The sequence below is a fragment of the Pararge aegeria genome, chromosome 16 (assembly GCF_905163445.1).
Source record: "Pararge aegeria chromosome 16, ilParAegt1.1, whole genome shotgun sequence".
Lineage (NCBI taxonomy): Eukaryota > Metazoa > Arthropoda > Insecta > Lepidoptera > Nymphalidae > Pararge > Pararge aegeria.
The window spans coordinates 1,961,955-1,976,595 of NC_053195.1; the positions used below are offsets into that span (position 1 = coordinate 1,961,955).

The following is a 14,641-nucleotide window of genomic DNA, read 5'->3' on the forward strand; positions in this document are numbered from 1 at the left end:
TTGAATTTTAAAAGCTAGTCATGATATTTCCGGGCGTAAAATACAGACCAGTTTTTAAACTACAATTTTTGCGGTTGTATACACGTCTGCTGTATCAATATATTCGCGTTTAAACAAATAGTTTATATAAATATCCTACTACATAGTTTGCGGTGACACTGTGCTAACATTTTGTTTTACATTCAATGTTTTTGTTTTTGCACCCAAAACATTTACTTCGGTCAAACAATTTTGTATTTTTTATTTATTACTACTGCACCAAAGCTATTAATCCATTGACATTTTCAGGTTTCCTCACGATGTTTTCCTTCACCTCCCATACGAAATCTTCTCCCCGAAAGTGAAGTCGAATTCCTTTTTTTTTTTTTTTTTTTTTTTTTTTTTTTTATAGTAACGATAGGCCAGCGCTTGACGACATGTCAAGCCAGGTGCTGGAGACTATGTAGTTTCGCCTGTGTTAACGATTTGTCACCTATAATCCTCGTGGCGCGACGATCCACCGAATGTAAAGCTTCAAGGCTAGAGTGAATAGGCTTTTTCTAGGCAAGCGTGCTCCAACCTAGACCTCATCATTGCGTTCTAACGGATATGATTGTCGTCAAGTGCTGGCCTATCGTAAATAAAAAAAAAAGAGGTACCTAAATAATACGTGGCAGGAAACACCTAGTTGCCGGGAGAGCGTTCCGCATCTTAGCGATACGTATCAGAAACGTGGATAAAATACGTTTCGTGCGTTTTGATGGAATATCAACCATATAAGGATGCCACCGCTCACGTGTGGTGGAAAAGCTTTATTGCTGGGTTGCACGGCCCCTCTAAAGTGGGTATTGCCAAACTAAAAACCACTACGGTATATCCCTCTTGTTCGCTTTGCCCGGGGAACCCGTTGTATACCTCCCGGACGAACCCACTGGGATATCACCGCTTCGCGCTATTTATATCCGCGCTATATTATTTTAATTAACACCAATTATGCCTATAAATAGCACAGAACTAAGAACATACAGAATACGTGTACACGACTAATAGTAGAGCATCAAAAACCATTCCACTGTAGTAGTGTTTCTCTTTTTCGTTTCTGGTTAGTCACTTCATTAATTTAGACAGTTATTATTTTACCTCTAAGGTTCTAAGCGTTTACCATAGAATGAGGAAAATGGAAAAAGTTTGTGAGCTAGCTTGATTCCGCGCGTGTCAAGTGAGGCTTGGGCGTCTTCATTGTTTTTTGGCCACAATGCACTGCATGCAATAAATACTGAATGAGGATTGTGTATGTTCTTAATTCTGTGATAGATAATATTCACTTGAGAGTCTTGTTATTCCTAATATTTAACGTGCAAATTCTATTATTCCATATACATTGAAAAACTATGTGACTCAAATGTAACATACATTTAACTCATCGTATAAGATTTTATCTATCGATCCGCAGTTCAATAAACCCAAGTTTATTTAATTTATAAAATACTCTTAATTTAACTCATTCCAACATAAAAAAGTATTGTGGGATTTCGGACAGGATAGCAATTTAGTTTATTATGACAAATTCTACTTATTGGTTTTAATCAAGAAAATTGAAATTGATTTTAGTCGCAGAAGATTGGAAGCAATCAAAATCAAATCAAGCTTTTTTAAAGCAGGAAAATATTCAAATCTACTTACGAATACGGCCGATTGAAAACCAATTGACTATAATTATCGGATGCCCAAGAAAAGTAGCCCCAGTGCCTCAAGACTAAAGTCTTCGAACAGTGCGTCTTGCCAGTGATGACTTACGGAACTGAGACATGGCCGCTAACTATGGGCCTCATAAGAAGGCTCAGAGTCACTCAGCAGGCGATAGAGAGAGCTATGCTAGGAGTATCTCTACGTGATCAGAAATGAGGAGATACGTAGAAGAACTAGAGTTACCGACATAGCTCAGCGAGTCGCGAAGATGAAGTGGCAATGGGCAGGGCACATAGCTCGGAGAACCAACGGACGTTGGGGTCTTAAGGTGCTGGATTGGCGACCCCGCACCGGTAAACGCAGCGTAGGTCGGCCCCCAACGAGGTGGACAGATGACATCAAGCAAGTCGCTGGGAGCCGCTGGAGGCAAGCGGCCCAGGACCGTGTATTATGGAACTCCCTACAAAAGACCTATGTCCAGTAGTGGACGTAGATTGGTTGACATGATGAAGAAAAGTAGCTTGATAATGTATTGGTAACAAATTACCAGTGAGCCTGATGCGATGAGGAACTTCTACAAAAGGTGAGGAATAATTTCATGCGAATGCTCAGGGAGTTTCAACCTTACAACAAAAAGGTGACGGCTATTTCACGAACAGAGACATTTATCATTTATCATTTATCATCAAGGAGGTTTAATGTCACTAGACACGCATGGCGTACATTTTTTTTTTAATTCTTCTACTAGTTATCTACTACTGTAATCTTACCAGTTAGTAAGTGATGATGCATTGGACAGAATCCATGATATATTATGAAAATTAAGCTTAATTTGCTATACTCCGCGAAAAGCAGGAGAATCTGTATGGTGTGATTTATAATTTACATACTCCACACCAAACAGATCTCCGGCAATGTTCCCCTTTACGCACGTTTGCTCTGAAACCGGAGCATCCTCAGGAGATGTTTACTATAAAAGTTGAGTATAGCAAATTAAGCTTAATTTTCATTATATTTCATACTAGTGATGATGCAGTCTAAGATGCGGGCAAATATGTTAGGGAGTATGGCAGTTATACCCCTAATCGATTTCTACGCAAAGGCAGCCTTATCTCTTAAAGCGATCTTTCTTTATACTAATAATTGACAGACCAAGAAGACGCTTCACCTGATGGTTAGCGGAAAACCATTGTCTATATGTTTATATGCAATGGTTTTATAGAGCTTGCTAGGAGCACGGCCTGCAACATGCCGCCCTGTGTCCATACATTTCAGTCGTAGGTGTTAAACCTCATGTGTCTGTAATGACACCAGCAACCACGCCCTTCAGACCGGAACACAGCATTGCAACAATTCTGCTTAGCGGCAGAAATAAGCATGGCGAAAGTACTTCCCCGGACGAGCTCCGACACGAAAACGGTATAGTGCCACATTCAATTTTGAAAATAGCATACGTTATATTGCACTCAGTGGCGTGAACAGGGTTTTTGCCCAAGATAGGCATAAAACAAGAACATGGCATAAAATGGTTAAATCCTACTCCCTCTAAAATCCTCTATAAAAATTGTAGGCTAGGCATTTCGTGCTTATATAAAGTTCACGCCACTGATTGCACTTAATTTTATCATACCTGAGCAATCTGATCGAATCTTCCAAACAGCTCGTTCAGAGTCTTCACAAGATCAGATGCGCTAAGTCGCTCCGACAAGGGCGTGAAGTTGACTATGTCAGCGTACAGGATGCTGACATTGTTGTGTCTCTGGACGTGCATCTCGTGGAAGCGGGTTTGCTTTGAGCTGTCAGCGCAAGCCGACGCCATCTTGATCATAATCGAGCGTTTCACCTGCAACAATGGAGACGATTTCTATGAACGCATCTATTGGATAAAAGCAGGCGTTACGTTGCGGAATTCCATGATAAAGGTACCATGAAAGTTAAGCTTAATTGGCTATACTCCGATTTTCTTTTCGCGGAGTATAGCAAATTAAGCTTTATAGTCAGTGTGAATGAATGAATCTCTAAAATTAAAACCGGAAACATAACAATCGGTATCATCTCGGTTTAGGTTCTCGTTTCTTTTATTTAACTGGTTAAGGGGAAATACAGTTTCTAATTTGATTTCGCCCCCTTAACAGATATTAAACGGTTTTTTTTAAACACACAGCGTAAACGGTTCAATTCGATTAATTATTTGGGGTCCTAAGTAATCTTTAAATAAATAAACCGCTGAACCAAAGAATGAAATGTATACCAGTTAATAACCAAAATGTGTTCATTCAAAAATCTAAATTCATTTATTTCAAGTAGGTCAAGTAGGTACTCGTAGGTAGTAATATAAGCACTTTTGAAACGTCAAGTCAGTCTTTTTATAGTGACTCTACCACCGGTTCGGAAGGCAGATTCCACCGAGAACATCAACTTCATTACTTTGTCAACATAAAAACAAAAAATCTGCTTCTGTTATAGCTTGGAACAGAAGCTCTTATTTTTGTATGGCGTACTTTATCATTTTTTTTGATCTTGAGCGTGTATGAGCATTTTGTCTAGCATGTTATCCGACTAAATAAAAAAGTATTATATCCGACTAAATAAAATAGTATTATAGGCTTCTAAAGGACCAATGTATAAAAAACAGACATTTCTTTTTGGTAGTTTTAAACCACAGAGAGTAAGAGTATGTCGCCTGATGATTGATTTATTAATGGTCTGTCAAATGTGTGTCATAAAACGTAAATTAAACACAATTTACGTTTTATGACATACATATGACGGTCAAAAATGTGTGTGGGCGGAGCCTGCTTCCAAGCAGTCTTATAGTTAAGAAATTCATCAATCGTAAAGAAACCACGATTTATTAAATGTGTTTTAACACATTGTTTAAACTTATGCATTGGTAGGTCCAAAATACCTTGGGAAACATTATAAAAGCATATACTCATTCCCACAAATGACTTCTGCATCTTTCGCAAACAATATGCAGATTTCGAGAGAGGCGGTTGATTATACCCACTTTACACGTTACAAATAATATATTGTTTTTAGTATATAATAGTAACTATAAAGACTTAATTGTTTCGTCTTAATTTTTTTCGATATTTTAATGACCCTTTTTAAAAATTGAAACTTTATTTTGGGAATTCTATCCTTCTAATAATAATCATTAAGATATTTACGATTTACAGCCGGACACTTTGCGCTCTTGTTCCGTCTCAGTTATGATTGCCCAAAGCTGGGATATTAAAAAGTTGAGAACGATCACATTATCGTGAAAGAAGAAGTCGAGAAATAAAGCATTCTTTTATCCAAATCGAAATCAAAACAGCTCTTTCTTTCTTAAAGGTTCTTTTCATTTATTAAATTCAATTTAAACTTGGGTTAAACCAAGTCTTGTTAATACAAAAGAAGGTCTTTTTCATAGAACAGTACGAAAGTTTCCCCTAAAATTATTAAAACATAATCCAATCAACCGCGCAATTATGGGATTCCCGTTTTTTTTTGTATTCCATTACAAGTTAGCCCTTGACTGCAATCTCACCTGGTGGTAAGTGATGGTGCAGTCTGAGATGGTAGCGGGCTAACCTGTTAGAGATTATGATAGTCATACGCCTAATCGGTTTCTACGCGACATCGCACCGGAACACTAAATCGCTAAGCGGTACGTCCTTGTCGGTAGGGTGCTAACTAGCCACGGCCAAAGCCTCCCACCAGATCAGACCAGAGAAAATTCAGAAATTAAAAGTTCCCAAATATCCCCTGCCGGGATCGAACCCGGGACGTCCTGCTTAAACACACGGCGTTTACCGTTGCGCCAAGGGGGTCGTCAATTTTTCGTGTTGTCGAAACCAGATACCCGGGATTCATTAAAAAACTATATAAACACCACGTACTACACCACGTCTGAGCTTAGTCTTACTAAGCTCAGACGTGGTGTATCGTGGCAATCATTTCGAAGACACAATATTATCCAAAAAATTGTAAAGTATGGAGGTTTGACTAGTTAATCAACGCACATAACAAAAAGTTTGATAACGTTATAAGGTATTTATCGATTACCTTCAAATTGGTCGCAGGTTTACAATTTCCTTCCTCTAAGAAAGGATTTCACTAAAACTCCAAACCCCAAAAAAACATATATATAATATGCAGAAAGATTGTTCGTCTGTTTGGGTATTTACCGGGGTTTGTCTTCAGATGTTTTATTTTATACCAATGTCATTTAAGGATTTCTTTTAACGCCTAGTCTTATGCTCATAGCAATACTCTAGTTTGTGAAATTGCTAATAAACTTTGCTTAGTTGAATTATTAGTATACTATCACTATATGTAGTTTACCTAAATAAAATTACGTAATGATGTATTTTAACAAAAATCAGAGGAATGCTTATTTATTTTCGGGATTTTAATTTTAGATTCTTGAGCTCCAAGTTTAGTATTAATTAATTAATTAGTTAAGAGGGTTAACTGCTATTGGCCAGAGCATATTTATTTTGGGGGAAAGAAAACTACTATCAAAATCAGTGGCAAAGTTAACTGACAAAAGGCCGCCGACATCTTCGAAATTTCATCCAACTCTTGTTCAAAATCATCAGTGTTAAATAATTTTTCATACCTAGGTCAAGTTTTGAATGTTAAATAGACTTTATTCCTCCTTACTATTTCCTATACTTCATTTATTTAACGTTCTTAGTTAGGGTTAGGGTACATACCACGATAATATTTTAGATTTGTCGATATTTCGACCCAGTTGCAGGTCATGACGGGACCACGATCCATGCAACTGGGTCGAAATATCGACAAATCCAAAATATTATCGTGGTGTGTACCCGTTGAACTATATTAAAGAAATGTTGATTAACCACGAATTCTTAGTTTAAGATAAGTATGTTTGGTTTTTTACGAAAGCCAAGTTTGTGACTACAAAGAGGTCCGATTTTGAAAATTCTTTTGCCGATGGAAAATTACATAATCGGCGAAAAATTACAAAACTTTTTCGTTGTAGTCGAATTTGCAAACCGATATTCAACATATGTTATAATATAAATCACAACCGGAAGTAGCCCAATAGCCCGTTTTTAGCTTTTCTTAGTCAAAAAGGATTTAATTACATATACTTGTATGCTATTGAAGAAATGAGGTGAATATTCTGGTGCCCTGCCAATAAACAAGTCAATATCAGAACATTATGGAGAATTCTCAGGCATGCAGGTTTCCTTACGATGTTTTCCTTTATCGTGTAAAGCAAGTGTGCTCAGGAGCTATCCGATTTGGTCAAACCATCTCCTTTCTACCATCGAACTGCGAGGTACCGAAAGAATCTGCACCGTTACGTTGTTGAAATACCATCAACACGTACGAAGCGGTTTGCATCTTCCTTTATGATCCGCACCGCAAAGGCCTGGAATGCCCTCCCATCTTCCGTCTTCCCCGATACCTATAATCTGGGTTCCTTCAAATCAAGAGCGAATAGGCATCTTGTAGGCATGCGCGCTTCATCTTAGGCTGCATCATCACTTTCCTTCAGGTGTGATTGCAGTCAAGCACTTGTCTATATATTAAAAAAAAGAAAAGAAAAAAAAAGTGATATGTAACTTGCTTAAATTAAAAACGCACATAACTCCGAAAAGTCAGTGGTACGTGACGGGTTTCGAACTCGGTCTCCACGAAAGGAAAACCGAAGCGTTATCCAATAGGCTATCATCGCTATAATAAACAAGTATATCTTAATGAAGATTAAAATGTAAAAGACATAAAATAAAAACTAGCTAACGACTTTGTTTTTAAATTCTAGAGTTTTTTATACAAACTTCTAGATATAGTGGGATGATCTTCATAGTTATGTACGTGATTTGAATGTTAAATATAATAAAACTATTAGTTTTTATAATCCCCTGTATACGAAGCCTGTACTGGCACATCCCACTTCTGACATAGAATCGTTTTGACGTGAGATAGGTATCTCAGAGTTTTACACCATGCATCATTACGTAAATAAACGTTGCTACAACGAACTAGGTAAATCGTGATGCAATAAACATGATTCAAGAACTGCGGAGAATCTTTGTCATGAATCAAGATAATTTAAGGTTAATAATCTTATAATTGTATACGCTGACAGTATCGAGGATTCGTGACGCGAACTCTGAATTACTTCCTCATAGGCAGTAATATTTTGCGACTCCATTGAAAACAATATTAATACATAGTTTTAAAATTTTTTGTTTTTTTTCATTTCACTATAAGTTAGCCCTTGACTGTAATCTCACCACGTAAGTGATGATGCAGTATGCGACATCGCACCAGAAAACTGAATCGTTTAGCTGCATGTCTTTGTCGGTAGGGTGGTAACTAGCCACGACCAAAGCCTACACAAACATTTCTTTTGTTGATGTGATCTCTGGTTAGAAAATTAGAGCGGGCGAAAGCGTCCTCTGTGCTACTACTACCATTGCGATCATTAACCAAGTCCTCCTGCTGAGAGAGGCCTTTAGTCTAACAGTGGACTGTTATAGTCTATTGATGATGGTCTTTTCACGTGAAGATTGTTCCCAGACTATGCTGGAGGACAGTTGAGATTATTGCACAGTGAACTTATATTGGTTGACCCCCAATGTGGTGAACGGACGTCATCAAGCGAGTCGCTCGGAACCGCAGAAGACTGTGGTATTTGGAACTCCCTAAAAATGACTTATGTCCAGCCGTTGACGTCCAAGATGATGATGACGATGAAACCATATAAATATAAATACTACGAAAATACACACATCGCCATCTAGCCCCAAGTAAGCGTAGCTTGGTGTTATGGACTCTAAGATGACTGATGAATATTTTTATGAAAAATATACATTAATCCTTATAATATACATATAAACACCCAGACATTGAAAAAAATTCATGTTCATCACACTAACATTTTCCAGTCGTGGGAACACGCCATTAAACCCACTGCGCCAATCGGCCGTCGGAATATGACTGTGGACACCACCACCGTACGTATGACATCGGGGACCGGCTACAAATACGTGCCGGAAATCGGACTCGGTCCCCCTTAAAACAATGCTGAAGTTTAGCTTATCGCCTAACATGATGTTAGAAGATACAACCAGTGAGGAGAAATAGCTTCAAGTTTATTTTCAGTTCTAACCTGCTAATATGTTTTAGATGTGTTAACTTAATGGAGTCGTGATCGTCAGTTCGTTCAAACCGGTGTGTTGACAATGACCTGAATATGCACGGTCGGGCCGCGTGGTCGACGCTTGCGCCAAGACACATTGTACAGTCTGTTTAACTAAATTTTAGCGAAATTGATCTGTTACATCCTGGCTCAACTGTTTAACAATTGCCATGTACAAAGTAACAAATAATACTCACAAAGAATACTCTAATTACGGCGATCACGATCGTTTTTATGAAGACACGGTACAGACATAAATCAACGACCTTCGTGGTGCAGTGCTGTGGTATTCTAAGTGGCTGTATTGTACAGTACAGGGTATTTATAATTTCGGAATAGAAGTGGTATGTAGTGTGGTATGGTCTGGTCTGGTGGGTTTTGGTCGCATGTAGTCACCACCCTATAAACAAAGAGCCAAGTGCAGCCAAGCTACTGAGGGCTTGATACGGTGTACCAAGAAATCAAAATAAGTGATAAAGCCAGGCCGCCTTGGTTACACAAATGTAAAATGACTTGTACCTATGTATTCTTTTTTGTTCTTTGATTGATTGATGGATGTACATCGATTATGAGGGTATCTGTTTAATATAGCTGCCAGACTCCTAGCAGGTTATCTCGCTATCTAAGACTGCGTTATCAAATGAGATGGCATATTGGATAGAAGCAGGCGTTCCTTTGCGGAAATCCGTAAAATATTATGAAGATTAAGCTTAATTTGCTATACTTCGCAAAAAGCAGGAGAATCTGTATAGTGTAATGTAGAACTTCTTATTTATATATATATATAATATATATTTTTTATTTATATATTTGTATAATTTTAAATATTATTTATTGCACCACCTACCTCTTTTCTATGTTTTTTCCTTTTACGCCATTCGTTGCCTGGAAGAAATCGCTATGTAGTATATTCATAAAAATATTCATCAGTCATCTTAGTACCCATAACACAAGCAACGCTTACTTTGTGGCTAGATGGCGATGTGTGTATTGTCCTAGTATATTTATTTATTTATTATATAATTATTATCTTAGATCACCTACTCTGTGATAACATTTTAATTTGTTTTTTAATGTTCTCAAAGGTGTGTGGAAACCACCAACGGCCTTAGCCCCTTCTCATTGGAGAGGAAACCCGTGCTCAGTAGTGGGCCGGTAAAGGGTTTATGTGTGGATTTTTAAGTAAAACCCTTTCGAACCAAAAATGAATGTTGCATATCCGTCTATAATTAAAAAAAACCATTCGAATTATCAACCTCCTCATGGTGTAACTCAGAAATATCACAATTTTCTAGATATACCTTCATTACAAAAAGTTTACGGTGCACTGGTCTAGACGAAAGATAATGTGACAAAGAGATACCTTTTGGACATTATAGATTTTTTTTTATGTTATCTAGTTTATGTTAATAAGTGCGAACGTATCGGTGCCCCCAATAGATACTTATGTAGATTACTATCAGAATATACACGATAAAAGTCACTGTATTATTATATTATGACATAAAATAAACAGTGATGCGCCGTTATTGTTTGTTTCCAACATTCCAACATGGTTATTTATCGATACCCTTTTTTTTGTTTTCGAGCGAGAAATTTTCTTATGAGATACCCGGATTCCTAGAGGTAGCTTGGGTTATATGGGATTCTAATAGTTTAAGATATTTATTGTCTCTGAGGAATTTTCCCTTTAATAAAATGGTATCTTCGAACGCACAATGATTGGAACGCGATGATCGCAAGAACTACTGGTCTGATTTGAAAAGTTTTTGAGTGCCCATTTATCGAAGAAGACTATATATCGTCATGATAAAACTAATAGTAACATAGCATCAATGAATAAAGTTTCAAAATCGGGGCTTTTTTTACGAGAGCTTTCGCTGCGTGCGCTGCGTAAACGGTTAAAGTTTCGATAAAACCATGTATTACAAAGTTGTTCAACTTGTCTATCCATTAAGGTTTACTTATAAGCGGACGAAGTCGCGAAGAACTGCTAGTTTGTAATAAAATCTATACCTACTAATATTTTAAATGCGGAAGAGTATTTTACGTCAATTTGTTTGTTTATCCTTCCTTTACATCCGAACTAAGCTTCTAATCGACCTTTTTTACATACGCTTCTTTTTGTCCCAGGAAAACAACTGGTTCCCAAGTTATTTGTAAGAAACCGTTTGTAAGATAACCGCCCGTACGCGGAAGAAAAAGCGGGAATCAGCAACTATTTTAACATTTTAAAGCACAAGTCATCATCATCACATCAAATTCATACCGATATTAGACGGCTGAAGGCCCAGATAAGAGAAAATTCAGAAATTGTGAATTTCCCAAATTGCCCCTGCCGATTCGATCCCGGGACCTCCTGTTTAAATTCACGGTGCTCACCATTGCGCCAGGGAGGTCGTCCAAGGTCTCTCCCTTTGACGACCTCCCTTACACCTTCGGTGGCCACCCTTAGCACATTGCTTACCTTAATCGTAATTAACCCATTACCGGCCCACTACAGGGGACGTATACCCAGACAGAATGAGAAAAGTTGCCATAGTCCACCACGCTGGCAAAGTGCGGATTGGTGGAATCCACACTCCCTTTAGAACATTATGGAGAACTCTCAGTTTTCCTTCACCGTTCAATTTGTTGATATTGAAATCCTTAGAAGTTACAGATACTGTTCGGAAAGCAGATTCGACTGAGAAGAAGCCGGCAAGAATTTTAGCGGTTGCTGATATCTTTACAATTTAGCAATCATTTTTCTATCTTGCTAGAGATGCGAGCGAAGCTAAATGTTTCCAAGCGACCTTATCATAAAAAAAAAAATATGTCAACTGTATGAAATGATTATCACCCTTTACATACACCTATTACTTTATCATAAAACATAGATACCGATTAAACTTATAGGGCACTTAGACAAACGATAAAGTGTAATTAAACTACAAAGGCAGATAGGTACTGAGTTTTACAATACAATAATGCAATTCAGTAATATAGTGGCGTAGATACGCTAATCGCTTGCGAATCGCAAGTAGGAAGAAAATATTTCATAGAAACCTACTCTACTCTGTTAATGAGTTAGGTACCTATGTAATGATTTAAATAATACTTTATGTAACGTGTTTTATAATCTTACTAAGGGCACTACCTTATCGTACCTCATAATCCTTGTTATAAGATGGCGTATCTAGGGTTTATCATAGCGTATTAAATTTTTTTCAAATATTTATTATAAGTATTGAGGGATTTGTGACACACATACACACACATATACACCCATTCATATACATACACACATACACAACAAACACATACAGATAAACTCAAATATCCATAAAAGAAAACCCAGGGAGATTCAGCTTATGTTATAGTTACAAATTCATGTAATAGTCCTCTTACAATTTGCATAAATCATAACTGAAATTCTATTTACATAAAATTATTATAGTTTAATGTTTAAGGAAACTAAAAATAGACTTATAGTTTGTTATTTTTAAAATATGTTAATTTTTAATACCACCTTATTATGTTTTTAAATTAACATAATATATAATGTACGCATGTAGTGTGATTAACTTTGTTTTCGTAAAGTTGAATATTTTTGCGTATTTGCTTTGGAAATTTTATTATTTTGAGTGCAGTAGTTGACGTAATAAAGTCGACCGTCTAATATGATATAATGATTAGTATATGAAGTTATTTAGATGCCAACACAATAGCAAAAGTTTTCAGTAATGTATTATGTTTGTTTAAGTAGTTTTTAGCAGTAGAGTCATAACGAGAGTAGAAGTAGCATATTCAGTTTAATGGGTTGTAGTTAGTAGCTGACTTCTACTAAATACTATATTTTATTCTATATTTATAAATAATAAGACTTATTATTTATAAATATAGAATATTGACACTATTTTAATGTTTATAAATACCATTGGCTTATGTTTTTAGAAACGGTGCTAAATGGCTTTGCCGTCTCCTTCTGAGACATCAGTTTTTTACAGAAAAAGACGACAAAAGTAGTTGTGAGAGAACGTCCTTTAATGTGGACCACCAGGCAATGGATGCAGGGAATTCGTCACCCGTTGGAGATAATCCCACTACATATACTCGTACGTGAGGCAAAATCGCTTGTAACATTTAAAAACACAGTGAAAGCATATTATCTTTCTCATTCATGACGAATTTTAGTACCTTGTTTTTGTTTATTTTTATTATCTATATGTTCTTAAGTATTTATGTATGATTGAGTATATATTAGTTTACTATTTTATATATTTTTTTTGTATGTGTGCAATTTTGCTTATGTATTTGTATTTAGCTATTTGAATGTAGGTTTATAATAATTTTACACCACCTGTCCGCGCTCGCTCAGCTTGTCCTAATCCAAAGGTCGCCTGGCAGAGATCGCTACTAAGCGGTAAATCCGCCTTTTGTATTCTACTTCTGTCTTTGTATTTCTATTGTTCTTTTATTTTCCTATCTTCTTAGTGGTGTACAATTAAAGAGTGCAATAAATAAATAATTCATTGGCATATAAAGCATACCCAGTTTTCCCGATGTAGCTACGGTTTGTTGGGACTCTCTAATAGATAGAGGGAATGCAAGCAACGACACAAGCAATGACACAAGCAACGCCTGCCAAGGCAGGCGTTGGTTGTGTCGAAAGCATTTTCATGACCCTAAGTGACAGGCATTAGTACCTCATAACCGTAACACCTGGGAAAGAGCTACTGCTGAGCTTTTTGCCACCTTCTTCTTGAACTGCCTTCTCAAACGGTGGTAGAGTCGCAACCAAAACAGATAGATTAGAACTTAGAAGCTTCAAACTTGCTTGAAAAGTAAGCCTACTAACTTGAAATAAATGTATTTGGATTTTGTTTTTTTAGAACTTGTTCTTTCGTGGCTAGTTACCGCTCTACCGTCAACGACGTGCCGCCAAACGATTTAGGCTTCCAGTACGAGGTCGTGTATACACGGATTAGGAGTATGACATTAATGTAACCACAATACTAACTAACTAACCTAACCTTTTTTTTTTCGTCGTTGATACACCACGGGAAGGTGCAGTGGTTATGCTGGACTCTTACCGACTAAAACCCCACGGTGTTCCAATTCATCGCCTGGTGACTGGGTCATGGGTAACGTAACTAACCTAACCTAACCTAACAAGTAACAGATTAGCCCGTTACCAACTCAGGCTGCATATATCATCCAGTGGTATTACAGCCAAGGGTGAACTCATAGAAGAATTAAAAAAAAATTGCACAGTCAAGTGCTATCAAAGAGTATGTCCCCACGTCAAAAAAATTTTAGGTAAGTGAAGTAGGCTGTATACTGAAATGTGTAGATAAAGGGACAAAAGTCCCCACTTCAGTTCACATGTGATTCATCTATACTCCGGCAATCGGTCGCAGTGTGTACAGTAAACTGCAACCATAACGAAACTACGCTTCGTCGCGCGCGCACGTACGAGTGTAACATAAACAAAACCGGTTCCATAGAGCCAAAGTTGTTCGCGGCATACCGCAATACTTTTTCTTTCTCTCTTTATTATGACATTTTACGTTTCATCAGTGAGTGTTCCGAGTGATAAGAGTTCATTGTGCTACATTGTAAAGTTGCAATAGTTTACTTGGTGTACTGTTTGATATATGTGCTACTGTTGTTTGTGAGTATTCGAGACAGAGAACACCATGTTTCCACGTATACAAGGATTGGTGAGTTCACTATTTATTTTATCTAATGAATTCAGTCAGTACAAACTACAAAGGTGAAATGATTATCCTAGAAGAATTGAGAAAAAGAATAAAACCT

At 37.1% G+C, this 14,641-nt stretch overlaps 2 protein-coding genes across 4 annotated transcripts in view; one reads left to right on the forward strand and one right to left on the reverse strand.

Moving 5' to 3' along the window:
• Positions 1-14,641, reverse strand: part of LOC120630235 (adenylate cyclase type 2) — a 258,614-nt gene that overhangs the window by 45,460 nt on the left and 198,513 nt on the right. For all 3 annotated transcript variants that reach the window (XM_039899385.1, XM_039899383.1, XM_039899384.1), the window contains exon 6: positions 3,299-3,511. In XM_039899385.1, coding sequence (XP_039755319.1) covers positions 3,299-3,511 — 213 coding nt within the window. The remainder of the gene's footprint in view (positions 1-3,298; positions 3,512-14,641) is intronic.
• LOC120630236 (probable E3 ubiquitin-protein ligase sinah) overlaps positions 14,281-14,641 on the forward strand; it is a 78,524-nt gene continuing 78,163 nt past the window's right edge. The window contains exon 1 of the mRNA XM_039899386.1: positions 14,281-14,544. Within this exon, the coding sequence (XP_039755320.1) occupies positions 14,521-14,544 (24 nt within the window). The 5' untranslated portion in view covers positions 14,281-14,520. The remainder of the gene's footprint in view (positions 14,545-14,641) is intronic.